General features: G+C 42.0%; 1 protein-coding gene across 4 annotated transcripts in view; it reads left to right on the top strand.

The window, feature by feature from the left end:
- The window catches only part of macrod2 (mono-ADP ribosylhydrolase 2), a 1284034-nt gene extending 1282239 nt beyond the window's left edge, over positions 1-1795 (top strand). For all 4 annotated transcript variants that reach the window (XM_062994956.1, XM_062994957.1, XM_062994958.1 and 1 more), the window contains one exon: positions 1425-1795. In XM_062994956.1, the coding sequence (XP_062851026.1) occupies positions 1425-1453 (29 nt within the window). In that variant the 3' untranslated portion in view covers positions 1454-1795. The remainder of the gene's footprint in view (positions 1-1424) is intronic.
- Positions 1796-12405: the final 10610 nt, after the last annotated feature.

Here is a 12405-nt window from a genome sequence, read left to right as displayed (position 1 = left end):
GGATAAGACACAGCAATGCTGATGGAGTTTTTAAACACTTCACTGTCACTGCTGGACTGAGAATAGTCCACCTACCAAGACTATATTCAGCCAACAGCGCCCCATGGGCAGCGTCCTGTGACCACTGATGAAGGTGTAGAAGATGACCAACTGAAACAGCAGCAATAGATGAGCGATCGTCTCTGACTTTACATCTACAAGGTGGACCAACTAGGTAGGAGTGGACAGTGAGAGAGCGCTGCTGTGTCTGATCCACTCATACCAGCACAACACACACTAACACACCACCACCATGTCATTGTCACTGCAGTGCTGAGAATGATCCACCACCTAAATAATACCTGCTCTGTGGGGGTCCTGACCAGCCCCGGTTCTGGACTGCTTTGCTTGGGGGGGCAGTAAAACCTAATGAGGGGGCATGTTGATAGTCATGTTTTTGAAGCCAGAAATATATTCAAGGCTTGATTTGTGCATGAATGATGACAGCCAAGCTATTGATACTGGCTTAAAGTGATGTATGAGGTAAAGAAATAAAAATGCATGTTTTCGAACTTAAACTTAAAACCCAATGATTAAAAAATACATGTTGATTATGTAAATGGAGAAAAAAGATTATCTAATTGTATTTCATTTTAATACGCCCCCTTAATTAAATTGCCATTACTAATAGAACAACTCTATTTCTTGAAAGGCTTTAATACAAATTTAAGTCAAAGCTGACAAATGTACCTACACACAGACTGAGAATATTCAAACGTGGAAATAGGAATGAGTGAGAATATTTATATTATTGGGAAATTAAAATATAAAGAAAACAAAAGAATACTAATTCTGTAAAAAAAAAGTGTTTACCAGTATACCTGCCTCTCGCTCACACTAACAGAACATATACTGCCGAACTGAACTGTTTGGGGCAGTCTGCCGATTTTTATATGACTCAAAGAGCCAATCAGGAATAAGCAAGGAAATATCTTCACACTGTAAAACAAAATGCATTTTTGTGATTGGTTCAGAGATAATTTTCAAAATAGCCGTTGCTTGCATTGTGCTTGGGGGGGCAAAGACACAATTTGGGGGGGCAATGCCCTGCTCAGCCCCCCCCTAGCGCCGGCCCTGGTCCTGACCATTGAAGAACAGGGTGAAGTGCTTCTATATGGTAAGTGAAGCTGATAAAATGGGCAGAGAGTGTAGAAACAAGGAGGTGGTTTTAATGTTATGGCTGATCAGTGTATACAAAAACTAGTTCTACATTATACAACCTGAAAAAAAATTGGGACACTATGGAAAACACAAAGTGTTTCTTGAATTTAATTTGAGTTTTATTTAATTGGAAACAGTATAAACCCAAGATAGTTCATGTTTTGTTTGGTGAACTATATTTCCCTTTCACATTGAGAGAACCTCAGTGCATTTTGTCTCTTCAGATGGTGTCGATAAGCTGAAAAAGGAGTGAGACGACAATCAGCCTTGAAGGTCCACGCACCGGCAAACTGTGCGAAGGCAAACCTGCCACTATGAAGTGGAGTCTCCCAAAAAACCCAGGAAGAAGATCTATCCACCACCATCTTGCTTCTTCCATTTCTCTTTTTCTTTTCTTTCTCTTTCTTTTGGTTGATTTAGCATTTAATGGAAATCTGAAAATCTGTCAAAATATCAAAGTGCACATGAACATATCGAATATTAGGCGTCTCGCGAGGGGTCACGGGGTGAATTATTACCTCACTGAATTGCTGCTCGACCATTCCCATCTTCTGTGTTCCTTGTGCTTGGTTTAAACAGGTTTAAATTAGTTAATGGTGGAAGTTCAGGGTTCTTGATGATCTTAATTCTTATGATACATTATGTTTCTCATTAATCGATGTGCATCATTGCACCAGTATATGTTTGATTAAATTTTTTTCAGTGATTCTTACTAAAGTGATATGTAAGTATGAATGTCCATGTTTGCATCTGGCATGTTTAAATATCCAAGCAAATGAATGATAAAAACCAATCCCTCCCTCTGGAAGTACATAACTTGGTTAAAGTTGCATTTGGTGCTTGAATTGTATCCAATATTATATTGTGCGCATCTATATCCATTTCCAAATACTATATGCGCATATAGATGGACTAAAATAGCATTTTTACTTTAAACTGTCCTTAGTGGACCTATGAATTAAGTAAACCAAACTCAACAGTTGAAGTAAAAAATTACATACACATATAAGGAACATACTGTATATGTCACAGCAGTCTTGAGGTAACTAAAATTGAAACACTACTAATACCACTTCATCTAAAAAAAGTCATCAATTTCAGTTTATAAGCTTGAACCTTTTCCTCTAAAGTGTACTAGACTGTAAATTAGCTACCACAGTGTGAATTTTAGTTCCAAACTTTGTAAAAGATCACTGTTCCATGTTTCTTTACCAATGCCTTGACTGGACAATAGAAATCACTGTTGCAGCATCAAGAAGGTGACTTCCAGGCCGCTCAGATGGCGCAGCGGTAAAAAGTACGCTAGCACACCAGAGTTGGGGTTTCAAATACATCGTATTGAATCTCAGCTCTGCCTTTCCGACTGGGCTGGGCGGCTGCATAGGGTGTGGCCCTCCGTACACAGTGCCCGTCAGTGTATGAACTCGACTTGTGCAGGTGAAAAATGCAGTCTGTACTGACTGTACGTGCCGGAGAGGGCGTATGTCAGTTGAGAGGCGTCCTCAGTCAGCGGTGAAGGCTTGAATCAGTATAGAGGACTATATCAGGGTAATCAGGGTAATTGGACACGACTAGATTAGGGGGGAAAATAAAAAAATAAAAAAGGTAACTTCCAGCAGGATAATTCGCTAGCGCCGAGATTCTGAACTCCTCGGTTCGAAACTTGGCGTTGCCACTGGTCGGCTGGGCACCATCTAGCGGGCATAATTGGCAGTGCCTGCAGCAGACACTAATTGGCCACCATGTCTGCTAGGGGGCGGGATGACCGGACTATGTGGGTGGGGTCTTCAAACGCTGAGCAAGGACCCTGGTTAGCAGATAGAGGCATCTGTGCAGAATGCATGGGCAAAAAGATGGGGTCCGCTAGGACTGCACACATGTCGGAGGAGACGTATTCAGCTACATACCCTCCTCGAATGCAATCAGGGATCCCCCAGCAGAGGAAGACAGATTGACTATGCTAAATCGGGAGAAAATGGGAGAAAATGCATTAATAAATAGAAAAAAAGGTGACTTCCCATACAGTCCACTTTGATCCGACACTCAACACACACAACTGACTGGTGAACTAGTGCATCAAGCTGCTGAACCACCCAGTGTGTGCAGTCAGGCTTGCCATATTTTATAGACACAGAAAAGTAAATTAGCTACAGTCTGTCATAATCACAAATGAGAAATTTGGAAGCCGTGCCACAAAGTTAAGTGACATTCTAGAACTTTCTACCCAACCAAGTGAATAATCTAACTTTCTGCATATACAGTGGTACCTTGTAACTCAATGTCCCCTAAACCCAAAATCATTTAAACTCAACTCCCTTCGTCGAGAAATATGCACCCTTAAACTTAACGTTTCCCTTAAACTCAAAGTGTCAGTTTGTTTTTTAAAAATGTATTTATTTAATTTCAAATTAACAATGAACGCTCGGCTGCTCAGGTGGTGCAGCAGTAAAAACACCCGCTGGAACCAGAGCTGAAATCCATCGTATCGAGTCTCAGCTCTGGGCTGAGCGGCCACATGAACAACGATTGGCCTGTCGTTCAGATAGGGGTGGGATTAAGCTGGATAGGGTCTCTCTCAAAACGAATGCAATTACGACCTCTGCTGGCTGATTGATGGCGCCTGCACAGAGATGAGAAAAGAGTGCTGTCAGGGTGTGTCTCTCCGTACACAGTGCTGAGCTGCACTGCACTCGTCAAAGTGTAGGTGATAAGATGCATACGGCATGCTGCCCACGTGTCGGAGGGGGCGTGGGTTAGCTTCGTTCTCCTCAATCAGAGCGGGGATCGGCATTGGTGGAGAGGAAGCATGACACAATCGGGCAATTGGACGCGCTAATAGGGAGAAAAAGGGGAGAATAAATAAAATATATATATATAAAAAAAACTCAATGTTTCCCTTAAACTCAACGTGTCAGTTTGTTTTTTAAAAATGTATTTATTTAATTTCAAATTAACAATGAATGTCGCTTTGTTCAACCCTCAACTTGAGCGGTGGGGTAATACGTCATCAAAGTGCGAATATGAGATGAATCTGCATTTGTGTGGAATAACCGTCAAATCCACTCTGAGCACTCCACATGTTTCACTTTTAAACTTGTGTTACAGCTCGAGCTTCTAAGAAATTGTAAAAATCAGCTTTTTAATTCAGTGTTGTTAATTTATATTTGTGTTATTTTCAGTGTATAAGTGTCAAAAACAACCCCATTATTTAACATGGGTTTAACAATGGCCTAAAATATATGCAGTTCAATGGGACCATGGAACGCATTAACAGGTTTCCCATACATCCTTATGGAAAAAATACCTTGAAACTCAACGTCTTTTAAACTCAACGCCACTGCCAGAACCAATTGTATTTGAGTCTCAAGGTGTCACTGTATATGCTTTTTCCCACTTAAACCCATCATTCAGTTGCAGGTGTTCTTGAAATCCCAGGACAGTATTGCAGGTTCCTTATGAGTGTATGTAAACTTTTGACTTTTGACTTTTTAAAGAGCAGCACATAAGCCACACTTTAAACTTCACTCTCTTTTTACATTAATAACTATTTTATCTCAGTGGGTGGCTAATTACTTTTACTGTTGTTCTTACATTCAAAATGACAGCATCCATCTGCTCTCACTGACCATTGACAATTACTTTTTAAGGATAAACGGATTGATTTTCCTTGGTTTTTACCCTGATGCATGCCAGGATTATTTTTTTTTTCAATATTTTTGGTTTTAAGGGTTTGCCTTGTTTGACATGACACATACTATATGATTCCAAATCGGTGATAGTTTAACATTAAAATCTAACATATACAGTATATATTGAGTTATATATTCAGATATTTGGTGATGAAGGATGAAAAGCTTTCTTCTATAACTTTCATAGATCTCCTAAAAAATCTATATATCATTTGTTTTGTTGTATGGGTTGATTTATCATTTAAAATGGTGCCATATGGATATCAGATGAATATATGCCTTCACAATTTGCTTTTTGCTTTGCTATACAACTATGAAATAAAGATTTTAAAAGGTTCTTTCTCTGGCTAATCTGTGTGTCTGGGGAGTCTGTAGAGTACTGTGTACACAGCCCTTTATAATCTACACCATATTGCCAAAAGTATTCGCTCGTCTGCCTTCACACACATATGAACTTGTGCGACATCCCATTCTTAATACATAGGGTTTAATATGATGTCGGCTCACCCTTTGCAGCTATAACAGCTTCAGCTCCTCTGGGAAGGCTTTCCACAAGGTTTAGGAGTGTGTTTATGGGAATTTTTGACCATTCTTCCAGAAGCGCATTTGTGAGGTCAGACACTGATGTTGGATGAGAAGGCTGGGCTCGCAGTGTCCGCTCTAATTCATCCCAAAGGTGTTCTATCAGGTTGAGGTCAGGACTCTGTGCAGGTCAGTCAAGTTTTTCCACACCAAAGTCACTCATCCATGTCTTTATGGACCTTGCTTTGTGCACTGGTGCGAAGTCATGTTGGAACAGGAAGAGGCCATCCCCAAACTGTTCCCACAAAGTTGGGAGCATGAAATTGTCCAAAATCTCTTGGTATACTGAAGCATTAAGAGTTCCTTTCACTGGAACTAAGGGGCCGAGCCCAACTCCTGAAAAACAACCCCACATCATAACCCATCCTCCACCAAACTTTACACTCGACACAATACAGTCAGACAAGTATCGTTCCTCTGGCAACCGCCAAACCCAGACTCATCGGATTGCCAGTCCTTTGTTATAATACCACTGACAGTTGACTGTGGAATATTTAGTAGTAAGGAAATTTCACAACTGGACTTGTTGCACAGGTGGCATCCTATCACGGTACCACTCTGGAATTCACTGAGCTCCTGAGAGCGACCCATTCTTTCACTAATGTGTGCAGAAGCAGTGTGCATGCCTAGGTGCTTGGTTTTATACACCTGTGGCCATGGAAAAGATTGGAACACCTGATTTCAATGATTTGGATGGGTGAGTGAATACTTTTGGCAATATAGTGTATGTTCTCTTAGCAGAGAAAATCTTACTTTGTTTGATTTCACTTTTTCCCTAAAGACTTCTTTCCTCACCAAACACTTTTACAGACCCCCTGATGAGCAAGCTGAGAACAACACTGGCAGCAGAAAAAAAAAACTACAGAAGACATGACGATGAAACCTTGAGAGGTATCAGAAAATTTTGTTGGTAACCAGGATGTTATTTAGTTTTATTAGATTTCTACCAATATCTGGGAGTTGGAAACATATTAATAAGTAAATTACATGAAGTAAATAACACTGATTATCTTTTTATCACAACACCTGTTAGTGGGTGTGATATATTAGGCAGCAAGTGAACATCTTATCCTCAGAGTTGATGTGTTAGAAGCAGGAAAAATGGACAAGTGTAAGGATTTGAGTGAGTTTGACAGGGGCCAAATTGTGATGGCTAGACGACTGGGTCAGAGCATCTCCAAAACTGCAGCTCTTGTGGGGTGTTCCAGGGCTGCAGTGGTCAGTATCTATCAAAAGTGGTCCAAGGAAGGAACAGTGGTAAACCAACGACAGGGTCACGGGCAGCCAAGGCTCATTGATGCATGTGGAGAGCGAAGGCTGGCCCGTGTGGTCCGATCCGACAGACGAGCTACTGTAGCTCAAATTGCTGAAGAAGTTAATGCTGGTTCTGATTGAAAGGTGTCAGAATACACAGTGCATCACAGTTGTGGGGCTGTTTTGGCAGCAAAAGGGCGACCAACATAATGTTAGAAAGGTGATCATAATGTTATGCCTCATCAGTGTATACGAATATCACTGGGAACACGCCACACCTGCCTGAAGTCTGTATATAGAATGCCTTTGTCATTTATACATACAGTGTATCACAAAAGTGAGTACACCCCTCACATTTCTGCAAATATTTCATTATATCTTTTCATGGGACAACACTATAGACATGAAACTTGGATATAACTTAGAGTAGTCAGTGTACAGCTTGTATAGCAGTGTAGATTTACTGTCTTCTGAAAATAACTCAACACACAGCCATTAATGTCTAAATAGCTGGCAACATAAGTGAGTACACCCCACAGTGAACATGTCCAAATTGTGCCCAAATGTGTCGTTGTCCCTCCCTGGTGTCATGTGTCAAGGTCCCAGGTGTAAATGGGGAGCAGGGCTGTTAAATTTGGTGTTTTGGGTACAATTCTCTCATACTGGCCACTGGATATTCAACATGGCACCTCATGGCAAAGAACTCTCTGAGGATGTGAGAAATAGAATTGTTGCTCTCCACAAAGATGGCCTGGGCTATAAGAAGATTGCTAACACCCTGAAACTCAGCTACAGCATGGTGGCCAAAATCATACAACGGTTTTCCAGGACAGGTTCCACTCGGAACAGGCTTCGCCAGGGTCGACCAAAGAAGTTGAGTCCACGTGTTCGGCGTCATATCCAGAGGTTGGCTTTAAAAAATAGACACATGAGTGCTGCCAGCATTGCTGCAGAGGTTGAAGACGTGGGAGGTCAGCCTGTCAGTGCTCAGACCATACGCCGCACACTGCATCAACTCGGTCTGCATGGTCGTCATCCCAGAAGGAAGCTGACGCACAAGAAAGCCCGCAAACAGTTTGCTGAAGACAAGCAGTCCAAGAACATGGATTACTGGAATGCCCTGTGGTCTGACGAGACCAAGATAAACTTGTTTGGCTCAGATGGTGTCCAGCATGTGTGGCGGCGCCCTGGTGAGGAGTACCAAGACAACTGTATCTTGCCTACAGTCAAGCATGGTGGTGGTAGCATCATGGTCTTGGGCTGCATGAGTGTTGCTGGCACTGGGGAGCTGCAGTTCATTGAGGGAAACATGAATTCCAACATGTACTGTGACATTCTGAAACAGAGCATGATCCCCTCCCTTCGAAAACTGGGCCTCATGGCAGTTTTCCAACAGGATAACGACCCCAAACACAACCTCCAAGATGACAACTGCCTTGCTGAGGAAGCTAAAGGTAAAGGTGATGGACTAAACCCAATTGAGCACCTGTGGCGCATCCTCAAGTGGAAGGTGGAGGAGTTCAAGGTGTCTAACATCCACCAGCTCCGTGATGTCATCATGGAGGAGTGGAAGAGGATTCCAGTAGCAACCTGTGCAGCTCTGGTGAATTCCATGCCCAGGAGGGTTAAGGCAGTGCTGGATAATAATGGTGGTCACACAAAATATTGACACTTTGGGCACAATTTGGACATGTTCACTGTGGGGTGTACTCACTTATGTTGCCAGCCATTTAGACATTAAAGTGTGTTGAGTTATTTTCAGAAGACAGTAAATCTACACTGCTATACAAGTTGTACACTGACTACTCTAAGTTATATCCAAGTTTTATTTCTATAGTGTTGTCCCATGAAAAGATATAATAAAATATTTGCAGAAATGTGAGGGGTGTACTCACTTTTGTGATACACTGTATACACGATTACAGTACAAAATTTTTTTTGCATATCCCATTTTGTTTGGAAGCTGGGGTTAGAGAGCAGAGGGTTAAGGGCCTTGCTCAAGGGCCCAACAGTGGCCAGACCAAACCACACCAGGCCCTTTGGATTGCAAATACAGCCATATCTGGAGGAGCTAGACCTGTAATGCAAACATACCCTGATACCATACCATCCTGGGAGCTCAAAAGACCTTCTTATGACAGGAAATCATGAACCCACCTAAACTCGTATTGCCAAAAGTTCTTTACAAAGAACCTCTATGTGTGGTCATCAGCCATGGGAGATGCAAAGCACAACTCACTGTTCATGACATAAGCCCTAGCTACTGAGTACACCACATCAGCACTGATACAAAGGATACTTGTGTGCACTGACTCTCAAGTTCTGCCTGCAGGCTCCAAGGGCCCTAGAGTCAGACCACCTAAACATCGGAAAAGTCTTGAAAAGAGCATACCACCTCAACAAGTAAAACTTTATCTCATCCTCTGCTGAATCCCAGGCTAGCGAGTTCTTCCCCTGCAATGAGAAAGTGGAAGATCTGCAAGATCTGCAAGAAACTGCAAGATCCTACCAACAAATCCCAAGCCTACATTGTTCTCCTATATAAGGAATAGTCAAATGGAGTTAAACATACACCTCACCAGTAAACTGCACAAAGTCAACCAACCCTTCCAGTAGTAGATAATGAGAAAGTGGACCAAGCTACCTTCGAGGTCTAATAAAACCCTGCTCTGTATCACGCAACCTCCAAGCCACTAGTCTCGCTCGACTTGATCCTCCACCCAGAACTCAAGGAAGACAAGCATCAAAGCTTTTCTCTGTACTTGCATCCAAGTGATGAAACGAGCTTCCCTTGCCTGTCTCTCGCTGTCTTCAAAAGATGATTAAAAACCACCTCTTTACTAAGTACTTAAGCTGATATTACTAATTACTAGTGCTCTTATTTATTTCTTGCAAAAAATAGGGTTTCAGCAGATTTGAACTGTTGTCTACTTAAACTAGAGTAAGGTAATGTTTACTATAAAAGCACTTCTGTCAGTCGCTCTGGATAAGAGCATCTGCTAAATGCTGAAAATGTAAATGTAGATAAGGTAGTAGAATGACATCCTGCATTGAAAATCAACATGACCAGGTCATATACAATACATGTAGCATTGGGCATACAAAATCAACACACTTGTTTCTGATAAAGATTGAAGGTTCCTCACAGTGCAAACCAAGCCTAACTAACAAACATCTGCCAACCCAGTGCACTGCGTACAGCCACAAGCGGCAGCAACTAAACACAACTCCCACAGTAAAGGAGAGTCACTGTTTAAAATCCTGTCAACAGATGCAACCATTCAGTGATGAGATAAACTGTATCCCTTTCCCTTGATAAACAAACCCCCTCATAACAATTCCTGTCATAGAAATAGCCTACTGGCAGTCATGGTTTTAAAATCCTACTAACTAACTATGGCTGAACACCTGAACCTAATAATTACAGTGCTTGGAAAATTTAACTGACTTATCTATTAAATTAATCGACCAACTAACTTCACCTGACAATTTGACGGATGGGTCGCTCTCAGGAGCTCAGTGAATTCCAGCGTGGTACCGTGATAGGATGCCACCTGTGCAACAAGTCCAGTCGTAAAATTTCCTCGCAGTGGTGTAAAGCACGCCGCCACTGGACTCTAGAGCAGTGGAGACGTTTTTTTTTGGAGTGACTAATCACGCTTCTGCGTCTGGCAATCCGATGGAGGAGTCTGGGTTTGGCGGTTGCCAGGAGAACGGTACTTGTCTGACTGCATTGTGCCAAGTGTAAAGTTTGGTGGCGGGGGGATTATGGTGTGGGGGTGTTTTTCAGGAGTTGGGCTCGGCCCCTTAGTTCCAGTGAAAGGAACTCTTAATGCTTCAGTATACCAAGAGATTTTGGACAATTTCATGCTCCCGACTTTGTGGGAACAGTTTGAGGATGGCCCCTTCCTGTTTCAACATGACTGCGCTTCAGTGCACAAAGCAAGGTCCATAAAGACATGGATGAGCTAGTTTGGTGTGGAAGAACTTGACTGGCCTGTCCTCAACCCGATAGAACACCTTTGGGATGAATTAGAGCAGAGACTGCGAGCCAAGCCTTCTCATCCAACATCAGTGTCTGACCTCACAAATGCGCTTCTGTAAGAATGGTCAAAAATTCCCATAAACACACTCCTAAACCCTGTGGAAAGCCTTCCCAGAAGAGTTGAAGCTGTTATAGCTGCAAAGGGTGTGTCGACATCATATTAAACTCTATGGATTAAGAATGGGATGTCACTCAAGTTCATATGCGTGTGAAGGCAGACGAGCGAATACTTTTGGCAATATAGTGTAGATTCAAATACAAATGTGAAACAAGCAATTTTTTTAACCCTTTCCAGAAGCTCTAGGACTCAAGGGAACAACAGTGAGAGCCACAGCCATGTCTATGAATCGAAAAATTATGGAACAGTGGTGAACTTTCTGCAGGCTTATCTTGCCTCAGTTAAGGTCAATGTATACAATTCCAAAAGAGTTGCAATACACAAACCACTACTGACCAAAAAGAACACTCATCTCACATTTGCCAGACATTTCTCGATGACCCCCAAAACTTTTGGGATAATATTCTGTGGACTGATTAATTAGTTACAAATGGAACTTCTTGAATGACATGGATCCTGTTACTTCTGGCCTAAAGCTAACACCGCATTCCACCAGAATAATATCATACCAACTGTCAAATATGGTGGCGATAGTGTGATGGCCTGGGGCTGCTATGCTTTCTCATGACCTGGCTGTCATGACCTAAAGCTAAATTATTCAGCAGGACAATGATCCAAAGCACACAAGCAAGTCCTCCTACCAAGAAAACAATATATTAAGGTTTTGGAGTGGTCCAGTCAAGTCCTAACTTGAATCCCATTGAGATGCTGTGGCAAGATCTTAAACAGGTTTAAAAACTTGTGTAACCGCATTAAAACAGTTCTGCAAAGAAGAGTGGGCCAAAATGTATCCACAGCGATGTAGGGCTTATTGCAAGTTGAGCCTAAATCACAAATGTTTAATAGTAGTGATTGGCGCCAAGAGTGACACAACCAGTTTTTAGGTTTATGGGGGCAATTACTTTTTCCACATGGGTGATATAGGTTTTGAAAATAATGATTATGTAAAAGCTTCAGTTTGTGTTTACTCAAGTTGTTTTTGTCTTATATAAAAAATAGCTCTGAAACATTTAAATTGAAAAATTTGCGCTGTAGAAGGGGTGTCCACATACTTTTGGCCATATGGTGTACAATGTCTTTTGACTTTGTAACAAAATAACAAAATTAAGTTTGGTATGTTTATGAACATAAATATGCTTTAAAAATATTCATAGTTGGGCTGCTCAGGTGGCGCAGTGGTAAAATACGCTAGCACACCAGAGCTGGGATTTTGAATATATCGTATTGAATCTCAGCTCTGCCATCCGGCTGGGCTGGGAAGCTATATGAACAACGTTTGGCTGCACAGAATAGAGGAATAATGCTGGTCAGGGTGTGGCTCTGCGTGCAAAGGGCTGATTCGCATATGAACTCGCTTCGTGCAGGTAAAAAAAAATCAGTCAGCTACTGCTCACGTGTCGGAGGGGACGTGTGTCAGTTCACTCTCCTCAATCAGGGGCAAGGGTCAGCACAGAGGAAGCATAATGCAATTGGGTAAAAATTGGACACGAGAAAAGGGGAGAAGATGCATTAAAAAA

Source organism: Trichomycterus rosablanca, chromosome 5 (assembly GCF_030014385.1).
Source record: "Trichomycterus rosablanca isolate fTriRos1 chromosome 5, fTriRos1.hap1, whole genome shotgun sequence".
Taxonomy (NCBI): Eukaryota; Metazoa; Chordata; class Actinopteri; order Siluriformes; family Trichomycteridae; genus Trichomycterus; species Trichomycterus rosablanca.
The sequence above is the reverse complement of the archived record's forward strand: the minus strand, read 5'-3'. Positions and strand labels throughout refer to the sequence as shown.